At 39.7% G+C, this 16,044-nt stretch overlaps 1 protein-coding gene across 26 annotated transcripts in view; it reads right to left on the reverse strand.

Annotated features, from left to right (window-relative positions):
- NEB (nebulin) overlaps window positions 1-16,044 on the reverse strand; it is a 212,133-nt gene that overhangs the window by 60,020 nt on the left and 136,069 nt on the right. For all 26 annotated transcript variants that reach the window (XM_053215075.1, XM_053215069.1, XM_053215068.1 and 23 more), the window contains 17 exons: window positions 15,631-15,735; window positions 15,434-15,538; window positions 14,948-15,055; window positions 14,047-14,154; window positions 13,833-13,946; window positions 13,208-13,405; window positions 12,718-12,822; window positions 11,919-12,023; window positions 11,717-11,821; window positions 8,453-8,560; window positions 6,391-6,504; window positions 5,896-6,093; window positions 5,485-5,589; window positions 4,512-4,616; window positions 2,801-2,908; window positions 1,318-1,425; window positions 16-123 (listed from right to left, as the gene is read on the reverse strand). In XM_053215075.1, coding sequence (XP_053071050.1) covers window positions 16-123; window positions 1,318-1,425; window positions 2,801-2,908; window positions 4,512-4,616; window positions 5,485-5,589; window positions 5,896-6,093; window positions 6,391-6,504; window positions 8,453-8,560; window positions 11,717-11,821; window positions 11,919-12,023; window positions 12,718-12,822; window positions 13,208-13,405; window positions 13,833-13,946; window positions 14,047-14,154; window positions 14,948-15,055; window positions 15,434-15,538; window positions 15,631-15,735 — 2,007 coding nt within the window. The remainder of the gene's footprint in view (window positions 1-15; window positions 124-1,317; window positions 1,426-2,800; window positions 2,909-4,511; window positions 4,617-5,484; window positions 5,590-5,895; window positions 6,094-6,390; window positions 6,505-8,452; window positions 8,561-11,716; window positions 11,822-11,918; window positions 12,024-12,717; window positions 12,823-13,207; window positions 13,406-13,832; window positions 13,947-14,046; window positions 14,155-14,947; window positions 15,056-15,433; window positions 15,539-15,630; window positions 15,736-16,044) is intronic.

Genomic DNA, 16,044 nt, shown 5'->3' on the forward strand with positions numbered 1-16,044 from the left:
CCGCATTCACAGTACCTCACTGGTAACATTGTTGGCCCTCCGGACATGGACAAATGGAACGTCATTGGGACCAAGTGTATATCCGTTTGCCTTGATGTGTTCATAAACTTCTTTGTACTTGAACTGCAAAAGCAAAGTCAGAATGAGTTCACAGATGGGTAAGCACAGAGTAGCTTCATACTTCTCAAATAGAAAAGAGCTGTCACTTTCATTTGAAAATTACTCTCTAAGCATTAAGTATAAAGAAAAGTCCTTGACAAAATTTCTATAGTAATTTGAGTCTTGAAAATTATTTTGTTTGCTAATAAAGCCAGGTCCAGAAAGGAATAAAATTCAGTGTTGCCTAGATAAATCTGTTTATAGGCAGGAAAGAAAAATACAAGAAAAAACCCTGTATTTTTAGCCCTAGTACAGCTAGGGAATTAGAAAATGCAAAGAAGACATAAGAGACTACTTTTAAGACTGATGAATGGCCTTACAGACTGATTTAAAAAATGACATATTAGATTATTCAGTCTGTGACTCTGCTTTGGAAACCATATTTTTGGGCCCCTGGCTATTGGACCCTACCTGGCCAGCAAGTTTGATTCCCAGGACTCTAAAGGGCAACATGGAAGAGATGGCTTATTCTTCGACTGATGGTTGATTTGTGTGTATGGTATGCAGGCCAGAGTCACAGACATAGTAACACTTCCCTAGGCTTTTCCATAGGGTAAATGCATCACATTCCAATGTGGAACTTTTAATTCCAGGGAAGGTTAGTGTCAGTGACATGTGGGCAAGCTACAAGTGGTGAGAGCCTATTTACCCCTCTGAGCTTTTTTTTTAAGCGAGCACAGAAGGTAAGCAGTGGGGCAAATATCAGAGCCAGCAGCAAGGCAAGAAGTCCTTTCTTTTTCAAAGGAATACACAGTGATGTTGTATCTTGAAGGTAATACTGTTGCCACACATCAGCAGTGCATGTACGAACTTCCGTTACTGGTATATGGCTTGGAATAGTTCAGGATTCTTCTGTGCTAAAGCCAACAGAAGTAGACGTATCCTAACAGCCATAAACCATAAGCTGAAGTAACTGACTCATGCAGATGCAATCCCACAAAAGCCCTATGCTAACCCACTGGGTTACACAGATACTGCTAAAGCAGGAGCAAGCCAATTCCATAGCAACCCTAGAAAACACACTGTCTCCCCTTCTCTAGTCCCATCATTATATCACGTTGAGCATTCAGAGTATGACTAAGGGCATTAGGTAGGCTATTAATGAATATTAGTGCTCCCACCACCTTCAGACCCCATCTTAATGAGGAGACCACTCACATAACTGCTCATATATCGGGTGTCCTTGATGTGTTTGAAGTGAGAGGTGTCCACGGGAAGCCTATATCCAGTAGGCAGGGTGCGCCGGCCAGCTCCTCGGTATAGACCCTGCAGGAATGAGGAAGAGTAGGTAAATGACATCTACATCAAATAACTGATCTAAGTTAAACAAGTCACATGCAGTACACAATAGATTTTCAATTAGATACTTAATGTTCTTACGATCACCAAACTGATTTCAGGAAGAAATTAAGTAAAGTTCTAAGAGTCAGGCAATGAATTAAGTTACTCTTAACTTTTGCTTTTGAAAAGAAGAGTGATGAGTGAAGGGGCTTATAGAAAATAATAATTCTCTGTTTTTGAATTTATGCCCCATTAGTTGCATGACAATCTAGCAAGAAAATAGGAAAAGTAGAGAAAACAGGCAGTCAGTGCTGCCTCTGTCATTAACCCCACTCTTAGATGCTATTCATATCACCAGCAATCCCTGAGACAGTCATAATTATAAGGCACATCTTTGGAATCCCATCCCCACCATAAACGTGGCATCTTGAAGTCAGGCTGTGAAGAGGTCAAGATACTCCTATCCCTAGTAGAAAAGGGAAAGGAGTTTCTCTGACTGTGACCTTTTAAATACTCTGTCTTGGGGTACCTGGGTGGCTCAGTAGGTTGAACATCCTATTCTTGGTTTTGGCTCAGGTCATGATCCTAGGGTTGTGGGATTGAGCCCTACATCAGGCTCTGTACTGAGTGTGGAGTCTGCTTGAAATTCTCTCTCTCTCTCTCTCTCTCTCTCTCTCGCTCTCTCTCCCCCCCCCCCGCCCCTCTACCCCTCTATCCCGCTTATGCTCACTCTCTAATAAAAACTATAAATAAATAAAAATAAATAAATAAATACACAAGTCTGTCTTTAAAGGGAGCTACAGGAGTAGGAACAGTGTTTGAAATGTTAAAAACTAAATTACTTTTAACATTCAATATAGGAGAGTAACATTAAAGGGTGAGACAAACGTAGCATCACACCAGGTAATACAGAATAGGGATATTAAATATATGAGTGGAATCCAGTTTCTCTTCTGAATTCCAACAGCAATTTCTAGCTCTAGCTCTTAAGTGAAGTCTTTTATGATTATGTGCCTTGCCTTCGTCACCTTGGTTTTAAGTTTTTTAGGCAGAGAGAGTAAGTTGGCTTTCTTCATTGTATCTTGTAAATATTGCTCCAGAAAGTACCCATTGCTTGCTTAGTAGAAGGACCTTGCCAGCCAAGAGGAAGACAGACTATGTACTATTTTGGCTTTTTCTTTGTTTTGCTTTTTAACTCATGTGAATGGAACAGCATTTATAAATGACAAGGTCAGGCTGAGATATATGCCCAAGCCTTCTAGATACATGCCCAAGTGGCTTCTAGAGAGGCCAGTGGCCTGGCCCTTTAGGTTGCATCTTGGACTTCTGCTGGGCCCTGTATTGGGTTCTAACTACTCACCTCACTCTGGAGCTTGTATGCATGGAGGGCCCGATCCAGATCCACAGTTTTCGTCGTTGGAGCCACTTTGCCTCTGACACTATGCACATAGTCATGGTGGTAAACAGCCTGTGTGCAGAGAGGAGAAGGGTCAGCTGATTCAGACTGCAGCAGCCTTGTTGGAAAGAAGTAAATGGAAACCCAAGTCTCTCTTAAAAAATGAGAAAAAGCTATCCTGCTTCCCTTTGCCTAGGGGACTCTATCTGATCTATTATTGTGTCTTATTAATAGGATCACAACCAGTGTGTGCTCCCCACACCGAGAGAGAAGTAGAACAGATGGCTCAGGCTTAGGAAGAGGAAGAGTGGGTATTTTACCACTATAAGTTTCAAAATAATAGGGTTTTTTTCCCTTTGCATTTTTTCTTTTTCTTTCTTTTTTAAATTTAAATCCAAGTTAGTTAACATATAGTGCAATAATGATTTCAGGAGTAGAATTTAGTGATTCATCACTTACATATAACACCCAGTGCTCATCCCAACAAGTGCCCTCCTTAATGCCCATCGCCCATTTAGCCCATCCCTCTACCCAACACCCCTCCAGCAACCCTCAGTTTGTTTTCTGTGTTTAAGAGTCTCTTATAACTTGCCTCCATCTCTGTTTTTATCTTATTTTTGCCTTCCTTCCTCTATGTTCACCTGTTTTGTTTCCTAAATCCCACATGAGTGAAATCTTATGATATTTCTCTTTCTCTGACTTATTTTGTTTAGCATAATACATTCTAGTGCCATCTCCATTGTTGTAAATGGCAAGATTTCATTCTCTTTGATCACTGAGTCATATTACATTGTATATATGTACTACGTATTCTTCACCCATTCATTAGTTGATAGACATTTGGGCTCTTTTCCATAATTTGGTTATTGTTAATAGTGCTGCTATAAACATTGGGGTACATCTGCAATTGCTGGATCATAGGATGGTTCTATTTTTAATTTTTTGAGGAACCTCCACACTGTTTTCCAGAGTGGCTGCACCAGTTTGCATTCCCACCAACAGTGCAAAAGAGATCCTCTCTTTCCACATCCTCGCCAACATCTTATGTTTCCTGAATTGTTAATGTTAGCCATTCTGACAGGTGTGAGGGAGTCAAAAGAATAGGTTTTAACATTCTAACTCACTGGTGGGATTTGACATTTACTTATTGACCTGGGAGGTTAGTTGAAGATAAGAAAGAACAGCTTTGTGCTGGGTTCATCTGCTGTTTTTCAGGCGTAATGGATATACGTGGTGTACCCATAAGGATGCCGAGGCTCAGAGGGATTAGGGCTTTTCCCAAGCCTCACGAAGGATGTGTGGTAGTGACTGTCCACATCTCTGACTTCAGAGTTTTCTCCCTCCTCACCCTAGTGTCATTTGCTCTAATTTATTAGAATTCTTAGACAGTGAGACAGAGCTGTTGCTCTTGACACAAGGATACAAGAAGCAACTTCGGACACTCTAAAACACCAAGTATTTAGTAGACTTAGGTCCCTTACAACTCCTCACTGGGAACTGATTGAACACATCAGGTTTCAGAGAACAAGAGCAGAGCTGTAAGTACTTTCTAAGGTACTAACTCTGGTTTCCCAGTTAGAAAAGACCACTTTTTTTTTTTTTTTTTTTTTTGCCACTTCTGCTTGAGTGGCAGTCTGTCTTTACTACTGTCCACACTACTTCCCCATGCACCTACATCACTTAGTTGTTTCCCACTTTTGACAGCCTGTACATAGAGTGGAGTATCAGTGACCAACTTGTAGTCATTCCTCGTCTTCTGCGCATGAGCTTTGTACTTGATCTGTCAAGAGAAGAAAATAAACCTGTGTTAGACCATTCACTGTATCAGAAATTGCTGGTTTTCACAGAGGGTTTGATTGCTTTTAACTTTTTTCCCCCAAGTTTATTTATTTTGAGCAAGCAAGAGAGAGAGAGAGAGCACAAGTTGGGGAGGGGTGGAGAGAGAGGGAGAGAGAAAGAATCCCAAGGAGGCTCCACACTGTCAGTGCAGAGCCTGATGTGGGGCTCGAACTCACAAACCACAAGATCATGACCTGAGCAGAAGTTGGACACTTAAATGACTGAGCCACCCAGGTGCCCCAATGTTTAATTTCATTAGCACTTATTCAACTGACCAGGATGCATTTGAATTTTATGACAGTCTGTGTAATCAATGTTTATAGTCCTATAGAGCTTCCAGAGCCTTCTAGCAGGCTTGACAGCTGCTCTTCTAGGAACATTGGAGCTTTTTAACTAAAATCTTGATTACACTGTTAATTTGCCTAGCAAATCCTCTTTTTATAAATAGATCCTGTCTATAGCACCACAAACTCCTAACAAATGAGATTTTCCTAATATGCAAATCATGTGCTCAGTATTTGAAATAGTCCAAATGTAGAGAGAAGAAAAGAGCCAGGGGTCCCTTCTCCACAAGAAGACAGTGGGACAGCTTGACTGCAGTGTTTCATTGGAAAGCTACAGGCATTCCTGTTCAATGGCCATTCTCTGCTCCTTAGCATCTTTCTCCAGCTCAGCCATCCTCAACACCACTTACGACATAGCTGGTCTGTGACAATGTCCATAACTCTCCCCCGACTTATACTAGGTAGAAAAGGAAACATACTTTAAAAAAAAAGCCAAAAAACAAAAAAAAAACAAGGCAAACTCACATCATTACGTAGATCATAAGCATGTTTGGCATGAAGAATTTCAGGAGTGTCCCAGATGTAGCAGCCAATGCCTTTTAGCCAGTTGAGGTCATCTTTGTATACAATCTAAAGGATTGCAGCAGACAGAAGGAATCAGACCAAAAAAAAAAAAAAAAAAACAACCTGATCATAACTTTAACACCCTCTGGACCCAGGATGACTTTATGGAGTGAAAATCAAAAGGCATTACACTGTGAGGCTGAGGGTACCATGGAAACATGGGCACACAGAGCCCTGCTTCCAGGGACAGACCCATAGGTATGTAGGAAAGCGATAGTGGAAGAAGGCTGAGGGGAAGCAACAGGGAGTCTGCTTCTCCTCAGGATGGGATGTGGAGCCAGGGAAGGGGACCTTCATAAGCAATGGGCTTACGTCGCTGATCTGATCTGTGACTTTTCTGACGTGGCTGTTGACTTGCAAGTCAGGGTGGCAAATCCACTCATGGAGGTGTAGGCGGTAATCAATCTCACTGACTTTCTTCTGAGAATCCTTAGCAGTAACCATCTCCACCATGTCAGGCACGATGTGGATTTTCATCTTGTTCTTTTCATAAACTGATTTGTATAGGCGCTATGAAGATAAAATAACATGCCAATTATACAGGAAATTGTGCAAGGTATCCTGGCAATACGTGCCTTTCTTATATACCAGAGAAGTCAGGGTAACCAACTTACAGCAATCAGGTGGGATCTGGAATTTTCTGACACTTCCTACAGATCCATGGGGGTGGGGGAAGCAGAAATAACACTTCCCTTCTTCACATATGCACAGTCAGTGCCATGTGCATTAATAGGAAATGTTCTGATCTATGATAGATGGCTATATTACTTGGCTTTGATTTGAAGGAAGGTCTTTGGGATTACTTACATCAATGTTAAACTTGCCGACTCTGAGACACCGTGCTGTATTTGGATCATCTTCGACGCTTTTTGGTAAAGTATAAAGAGCTTTGAATTTTTCATATTCTTCTCGATATTTGATCTACAGAGAGAAAGTACAAAGGGAGAAAAAGTTTTGGAGAGTAATGGATTTATATTGCTAAAGAGTACGGGACATAATAGGAAGGGCCCAACCCTGAGATCCAGCCAACATGGGGTCACCACTTCTCTGGGCTCGTCTCCTCATCTTTGCATAGAGGTGGACATACAGCACTAGTGCCTGCCACAGGGTGACCCTGAGAACTACATAAAACTATACCTGACAGTACTCTGTAAACTGCAGAGAGGTATAAACTTTTAGTTACTGTTTTAAAAATGCCCATACCGGGATGCCTGGGTGGCTCAGTTGGTTAAGTGTCTGACTCTTGATTTCAGCTGAGGCCGTGATCTCATGGTTTGTGAGTTCAGGCACCATGTCGGGCTCTGCTCTGACAGCACAGGGACTGCTTGGGATTCTCTCTCTTTCTCTCTCTCTGCCCCTCCCCCACTCACATGCATGCATGCACACGTGCTCTCTCTCTCAAAATGAGTAAACGTCAAAAAAAAATAAAATAAAATATAAAAATGCCTGTACCAATACTTCTGCTACTACAATTAATTCCTTTTAAAGATTATGTAATTTTTAAATAATCTCTTTCATGATACTTGGATTTTCTCAACCATGAATGAAAGATGAAAAATGTGCTCAGTTCTTTGTTTTTAGTAATTGACAAGCCTGATGCTTAAGAGACATAGTCCTTGAATTTCAGTTTTTATGAGGTTTCCCAAAAATACACTGTAACCAGTTTCTATGGGAAAACCAACTTTTAATTCTTAAGACATATTGCCTATGAATTAATGCTCCATGATTACATGAACTAGGAGGTAAGGCCCTTACAGAAATGAAGATCCAATCTCCTAGCACATGATAAAATTTCTCTCATAAATCAAAGGCCCACAACTTAGTAAAACAAAAACAAAAACAAAACAAAAAAAGGAAGATGGATTATTTGTGTAAGAATTGCAGTGAAGCCCTTTGCTGACTGGAAACCAACAAAAATTCCCAACAGAATTTTCCAGAACATTAATTCACATGCTTCTTACATCTAAACCATTCCTCAGTTATAAACAAGATAGTATTCAAAGGCACCTTTTTTTTTTTTTTAAGCTACTGTTGAAATCTTTCTTTTAAGGGATTAATTTCTCTGTGTCCCACCTTGTTCCAAAAACAAGTTGCTGAAAATTCTGCTTCTATAACTTTTTTTATGACTAAAGGAGCAAATATCTGCTGAGCTTTTCAGTTCTATCTACAAAACCTCTCTTTCTAAATGAAGTTTGCTCCTTTGGGTTAGTCTGTTTGCAGTCTTCCAAACAGACTTGGGTCTGAGAAAATCACATATATTCGTTTTTCTTTCAGGTAAAAATTAAATTCCATATATTATCTAACAAAGTCCTTTCCTAATTACACATCTCTAGGTCCCATGAGAAGGTAGTGAAATCAATTTACTGGGTCATTAGCACTTAAATGAATAGAACAGAATCGAAATGATCAGAGTGCATTGTTTTTAGTGTAGCAATATGCTGTCTTCTGTAAAATATTTATGTCAGAAGGAACTCATGTAAACTTCAGGTGTGTGTGTGTCTGTGTGTGTGCGCACGTGTGTGTATGTATTTGCATGCTGGCTTGCAATATCAAATCAATTTCTCACTGTGGGTCATGGTAAAAAAAAGGTATGAGAAATAATGATCTAAAATGCTATGTAAAATGTTCACAATTAAGTGGTAAAAGTCTCTAGAAGAGGCTTACTTAAGTTTTAAGAACACTTTAGGCATAAAGGGTTCAAAAGACTAAAGATCTAAATAGATCATGTAATTTAGGATTTTCTTTTACAATATACATAACATACAACATAATCCATATGACACAACCAGAAAGATTCTAGGAGCAGAGAACTGCCCCTAGGGGAAGGCAGATGGTGGGGGGAAGGCTATCACATTTGTATTTGACTTACATTGCTGGCCAGATGCTTCTGGTTCTTGGCATGTGTCAGGGACATAGTGCTGGTAGGCAGGATATAGCTGGTGGCTTTCACTCTATCCCAGGCCTCCTTGTACAGGTTCTGTAGGGGTTAAAAATCATCTTGTGAATACAGAAAGATGCATTCTTGTTGGCTCTTGAGGAGGGGATCTTTCCTGTATTTGTCCTTCTCAGAGACTCCTTACCAACCTCTAGATCTTCACCTTCAGTAGGATCCACGTACCCCTCCATGAATAACAGGTCTAATGCCATGACTATAATTTCACAGTCCATTATTTTGTTCTCTACCATAGTACTTATCACAGTTTGGCAGTTATCATGGGGTGATAAAGAACTTTTCTATATCTTGAATGCAGTGGTGGACACGTGACTATGCATTTGTGAAGCGATAGTATTATACACCACAAAGAGTGAAATTTACTCTATATAAATTAAAACAAAATTTTTGATGTTATATTCATTCTCTATCGGTCTAGGAATTCCTGGAGGATGAAAACCATTAACTTAAAATCTATTTATCCTTTCCTACTTTTTGGTAGCTGAGAGCCCCCAAAATATTTCCACTCCTAGGTATTTATTCACTCAAGGGAAATGAAAACTCACCTCTACACAAAAACCTATACACAAATGTATACAGCAGCTTTATTCACAATTGTCAAAAACTAGAAAGAACTCAGATGTCCTTTAAGCCTGGACGGATAAACAAATTGTGGTACATCCATGGAATGGTATTAAAAGAATAAACTACCAGTTTATATAGCAATGTGTGTAGTACATAAATGCATTTTGCTAAGAGAAAGAAGCCAGACCTGATGGCTACATAATTCTTAATTCCATTTACATAACATTCTGCAAAAAGGTTAAAAAAATTTTTTTTCTTTTAACAAGTGCAGAAAATGCCTCTGTGGATGTCAAGGGAGAAAAGAGGGGAAGCAAGAGGGAAATTTTGAGGTGATAGAGAAGTTTTCTGTATCTTGACTGTGGTGGCGAACACAAGACTCCGTGCCTTGCTAAAAGCCATAGTACTACATACCACAAAGAGTAATTTACAGTATGTAAATTAAAACACAGAAGCAACCAGAATGGGGGACAGGACTAAAATAGGGTAAAAACTCTAACAAATAAGTCTAATTGTGTTACAAATGTGTAACAAACTACACTGGAGGAAGTGAGAAAGAAAACTAATTTATTTTGGAAAATGGTATTTTGTCTGTAACCAAAATAACCACACAAAATACTGCACTCTAGTTATTAAATTTGTTTCCCACAGGAATATGGGTTAGCAGTTGTGAAAACATTTTATGTGCCTGTAAGAGTTGAACAAATAAGTACATGTATTGTAGGTGATGAGAGTTGGGCTTTCTGGAAAAATTAAAAAAAAGACAAACACAAGTTGGAAAAATAAGAAAAGGTAGAAGGCTAGAATGAACTCTGTGGTGTAGAGTTATATTGGAGACATCAGTAGGAACTCATGTTTTAAAACACAGATATGGTTAGGTAAGTATAGAATACAGATATGTATGCATATGTGGGTTAGTATACATATATTTCTAAGCTCTGTCCCCATAGGAGTCCTAGCAGCAAATGAGCACACCTAGTATTTTGATCTTGGTTTTGAAATGCCATTCTCTAATAAATAAACTAGGGCTCCTTAGAGAGGTGGGTCTAGAACAGGGGAAATACAAGATGAGCATGTTGTGGTGCCAGAAAGTAAGGAAGTGCTGGAAAACAATGATGGAGTATGTCAAGGCCTTATAGGAGACACCTTGAAAGAGCCCCCAGTGGTCAAAGGTAAAATAATTAGAGCAAGAAAATAAATAACATTATAGACTACATCCTATGGAATAAAATAAATATCCATGAGTCCATACTGATACAAATAAAAGAAACAAATGGTAGGAAGGAAGAGTTGTTTCTTACAGAATTCCAACTAATAAATGTAGAAAGGATGAAGGAAACAGAAAATCACTAACAGGCATATTCCATAGCAATAATTGTTTCAGGCAAGATCCATCAATAGATGCTAAAATATGTGAGAGAAAGTTTGAGGAAAAACAGGATATGTGCATAGTTCCAAGTATCTCCTCCATGATATTTCTTCATAACAAAGGGGAAAAGAGTAACCTTACAGTGGAAAAGCTCAGCAGACAGTGACCTAGCCAAGTTACCAAGGTCAACATCACCAGTTATTGATGTCATGTGCCACCTGCCATGATGCACTGAGAGAAGCACATCACTTTTGTGTTATGCTTGCCAGAACTGCACATTATTGATCTAATCATGATAAGTCATCATGTAAAACCAAATTGAGGGACATTCTACAAAATAACTGGTCAGTATTCTTCAAAAGCGTCACAATCAGAAAAAGACAAGGACGAACTGAGAAATGATCAGATTGGAGGAGGCTAAAGAGTCACGACAACTAAATGCAATGTGGGATGATGGACTGGCATCTGAAACAGAAAAGCACACTAGTGGGAAAACCCTGGTGAAAAGTGGATGAAGTCTGTAATCAACACCGCAACAATGTTAATATTTTAGTTTTGATAATTGTATTACAGAGAAAAATATGCTGGAATTCTCTGTACTATTTGTGCAACTTTTTTGTAAATCTAAAATTATTTCAAAATGAAGTTTAGGGACGCTTGGGTGGCTCAGTTGGTTGAGAGTCCGGCTTCGGCTCAGGTCATGATCTCACGGTCAGTGAGTTCGAGCCCTGCGTCGGGCTCTGTGTTGGCAGCTCAGAGCCTGGAGCCTGCTTCGGATTCTGTGTCCCCCTCTCTCTCTGCCCCTCCCCCACTCATGCTCTGTCTCTCTCTGTCTCAGAAATAAACATTAAAAAAAAATTTTTTTTTTAAAATGAAGTTTAAAAAATGCTTGTTGAAGTAACCAGTTCAGGGGAGGAAAAAGAATATGTTTGCAGGCTGTAAGCCACTGGCCACCAGAGAAGTCAGGGAAGGACAAGTCCAAGGTCAATGTAGCATAACTTGAACTGCACTTGCCTGCAATAAGGAAGGAGCTCCTAAATTTGTGTCAACTGCATGAAATGGTGCAATATTTAAAGTGGGGCTTATTTAATTGTAACTAGGACTACTGATGAGATAGAGTAGGAATTTGAAGGTTCATGAAAAAAAACTGGAAAAACTTTTGGGGGTAAGGTGTCTATCCCAACTATTCCCTTATTGTCTCTAAAGGAGAAAAAGAGAACTCAAATACAAAGATGAGAAAAAGAACTCACACTGCTATAAAGATTCTTCAGGTTCTTGGTTCTGTCGTAATCCACTGTTTCTAGAACTGTCGTATATTTGTCCTTAATCTGATGATAATTTTCTTTATATTTCACCTACACACAAAAAAGATGAGTTATTCTTTTCTGCTGTTTGAAAATACATAAAGACAGTAATGGCTTGTCCTGGAAGAGTAGTACAAGGAAGACGCACCTCACTGGCATTAATGCCGCTTTGAAGGGCAGTCACGTAAAGTGGTGTATCTGTGACCAGGTTATAATTCTGTAGATTATCTTTACCTGCTGCCGTGTATTGTAGCTGTAAAGAAAAACAAGTGAGCAGAAATGGTAAAATTTCAGCTTTCACAGTTTGTGCCAATTTAGATGAGCCTTTATTTCTGGGTTTCTGCTTTCATACTAACGTAGAGGCTGTCATTCTATATTCCTGCCAACATCGTTTGGCTGTCAAAACTAATAGTTTGTCTTCACCAACAGTGGAGTTTGGCTCTTTGCCAGGTCCTCTTCTTTTTGCCTTTTCCATGCATGTACCCCAACCCTGACTACAGTCCCACAGCCTCGACCTTCCATTAACCTGCCCTATCAGAGCCCAAACATATGCTGGACAATTTTCCAGATACCTACTTTTTACTTCAGAACTTATCTACTTAAGGTCAAAGCATGCATTTGCATCTTACTCTCTGCAAGTTAACCTCATCAACTTCAGGACAGATGCTTGAGAGTTAGTTCACTAGGAAACACCTCCCAGGTAACTTTTTCTTATAAACATCAAATGCTTAAGCCACAGGAGATACTAAAACTGAGAAGGTCCAACACAAGAGGAGGTCACCAGGAGAGGTTCTACTGGGCAGGGATCCTTTGGTTTCCTTGGATCATGCACTGTTAAAGCAGATTTCTCCGCCTGGGCACAGGGATGGCCTAGTTGTCACCCACGGAGAGCATTACAAAGTCCACGGATTCAGAGTGAGCCAGTCCTTCTAGGAAGATGCGCGCACCTGACTCTGGAGATCATAGGCTTTCTTGGCATGGAGGATCTGAGGTGTATCCCAAACGTAGCATCCAATGCCTTTCAGCCAGTTCAAGTCATCCTTATACACATTCTGCAAGAAAGAAGGGGTGATGAAAAGTGGCAAGTGCTAACTGAACTTAGAATTGCATTTTGATAATTTCCTATCAGCTGTTGGCTGTGCTCAGTGGTCATAGAGTGGGCCTCTCAACAGCTGGAGGTCGTTAATGCCCTGACCTAAAGAAACTCAGGAGGAGAGCAACAGCTAAATCAAATCTGGTATAAAAACAGATTAAATATCTAACATAGGTGTCACAGGACTCAGAGGGGACTCTTACACCAAAAAGTGGTTACCTGTGCCACCATGTAAAAAAAAAAAAACAAACCAGCCATAATACAGGGACAATTAGAGCATTGAAGGCCTAGGCAGGGTTGGGTGAAGCCTGTAACCAAGTCAAGCTTCAGAAAGGACATCATACATCACTCAAGATCTCTTGGGCATTTCGGGCCCGTATAACGTTGGGTTCCTCCGGAAGAGATGTCCACTGGTGGAAGTAGTGTCGATACTCCAGGTCACTGAGGATGTACTGGCATTTTTTAGCCAGCACGTGATTCATCATATCGTTGGGGATATGAACATTGGCTTTGGTGTCCTCATAATCTCTTCTGTAGTTCAACTAAAGAATAATATTTTTTAAAGACAAAAAGAAGAAAGGAATTAAAGTGTGAATTATTCAGATTGATCTCTCTTAGAGTCTAATCTCTACCATAGATCAGTACCTTTAGAATAAACAAAGATTTAAAAAATTATACTTTAATATATTCTTCTTTTTCAGTTTCCCATCTTTTTATAATAGAGGGGTAAATAGTTACCTTGTCGTTTTCTCCTTTTTCCAAACAGCTACCTCACTGTGTGTTTGGTAGTGGAGGAGGAAGGAAGGGGAGGAGGCCCATAGCTGTCAAAGGTACACAAGGCTAACTGGCAGGGGTGGGGACTCATTCCTCACACCCCATGCCCCTCTCAACCAAAGAACAGATTATAAACAGGCAGACTAATAGTACACTTAAGGGTACAAATCCTCCACTAAGGTGAGTTTTGCTTACCGCACTCCTCATCTTTTGGAAATCCAGACAGTGAACCACACCAGGGAACTCACTGATTTCTTTTCCAGCCAGATAATGACCCTTCTGCTTCTCATATGTCTCTTTGTATTTAAGCTGTGAAGTAGGTACAACATTGAGAATCACTGGGATTTTCTAACCAGCTTCCCAATCAAGAAAGACTCTGAAACCTATGAGAGGAAACAGTACTACTGACCTCACTGTTCACGTAGTCGGCATGCTTAGCTCCAACAATGGGAATATAGCGTTCATCCAAGGTATAGCCATAGGCCTTGGTTCCTTCCCATGCCCCTTTATACAGTATCTAGAACAAAGAAATGTGTGTCAACAAGTTTGTATTCAACTTCCTTCAGATATTGCTAAAAAGAAAATGGTAAAACCAAGGTAAAATATTTATGTTTAAAGGCAAAGCTTACGTCTTTATTTAGAGCCATGATCATGTCTACCTAAGAACAGGGCAGAGTCTTCTGGCTTATTGCAAATTAAATCTACAGACACTGAGGCATTTTATAACAGAGTTTAACCAAGTTCTAATAAAAGTGAAAAATAAATTTTCACATAGGGAGAAAATCACCAAAGATTGCTTTCCATTGGGCATACAACATACACACTACATACACACAATCATCATTTAAATTAGCTGAATTAAAATTTGGAGGTCAAGTCTTCCATTCGTTGGCTACAGATATTTATACATGATTGTTAAAGAAGGACCAGCCTTTCCTCTCTTTTCCCTGTTGATAGATGCTCAGTCCTATGTGCACCTAGAGCTGGTACAGCACTTGTGACATTATTATCTATTTCTTTGGATGTCTGTCCCTCTCATTTGCATGGGCTTGTGAAGGAAGGACTTGTCTTTATTGAGCTTTAGCTCCTTAGTGCCTCCTACCGTCCCTGGCACATCACAGGAGCTCAAAAATACTGGCTGAACAGATACTACTTCTTATAAACAAGACTAGTTATTTCTAATAAACAAGACTCCATACAATAAAAATAATAGATCTTATATGTTCAGTTGTTCACAAAATCAGCCAAGGATATGAATACTGACAAGAGCTTAAAATTAAGAACGGAGTTGTAAATTGCATAAAACTTACGGTACTATAGAGTTTTCCCATGTCTTTGGAGTGGGTGATATGTGGTGTATCTGGAGAAAATGTATACTTGCCCTTTATTTCTTTATTAAATGTTTCTTTATACTTTATCTAAGGAGAAAACAAGACAAAACAAAACAAAGCCTTTAGTTACTGTAAATGTGTATTTAAAGTTTCATGGGTTCTACCTAGCAAGATAATAATCAGTCTACATTTAGAGGTTAAAACTAACCAGCTGGTTGAATTTCAGCTCATTTTTAGCTAATATAGCAGAAAAATTTGGACAAGAATACAGATATTATCTAAAAGTGAGTAGAGTATACATTCTACTAGTGACTTTTCAGACATTCCCACCAAAGATGATCTTACAGTTTCCCACCCCAATGTTCATTTTCTTACAAGCAGTTATCTGGAGTTACGCAAATGCATTCAATGGTGGACAGCTAACTCCCCAGTCCATGTACCTCATTATACACAAAGCAAACTTACATCACTTTGATTGACTGAATTAATCTTCGCCAAAACAATCTCTGGAGTATCCTCTATACTTTTAAAGTTAGGATAGTTGTCAAGAGCATCTTTCTTATATTTTATCTGCAAGGAAACAGAGATGATTAAGGCTGGGTACCTATCCCCACACAGCAGGCAAGGGAGTCAGGCATTAGGTGAGAAAAGGCTCTGCGTACCTGATTCACCATTTCCTGGTTCTTAGTAACCCTCACATAGTCCACAGAATCCAGGGGGATCCAGCCAATGCCACGGAGCCACTCCAGGTCAGCTTTGTACACATTCTGAGAGCAGGAAGAGAGACAATGCAGGTATAAATGACTCAGACATAGGATTACAGACAGCAGATCAGAAACAACCTTTTCAGGAGCTTTTAAGGATTTATGTCTCATGGCTCTTGTCTCATTGATTCCATCATGATTTCATCTGTTTACCTGGGGAATATTTCTTGAGCCTGTTACTATGAGTGAGGTGCTGTGTTAGGTGCTTTGAGGGATAAGTATATAAAGGAATCTAGTGTAAACAGAAGTCATTTACAAGGTGAAGGGTGGTAAGTGCTGTAAGAGCAGAAACATTCAAGTGCTGTGGGAATT

Source organism: Acinonyx jubatus, chromosome C1 (genome assembly GCF_027475565.1).
Source record: "Acinonyx jubatus isolate Ajub_Pintada_27869175 chromosome C1, VMU_Ajub_asm_v1.0, whole genome shotgun sequence".
Lineage (NCBI taxonomy): Eukaryota > Metazoa > Chordata > Mammalia > Carnivora > Felidae > Acinonyx > Acinonyx jubatus.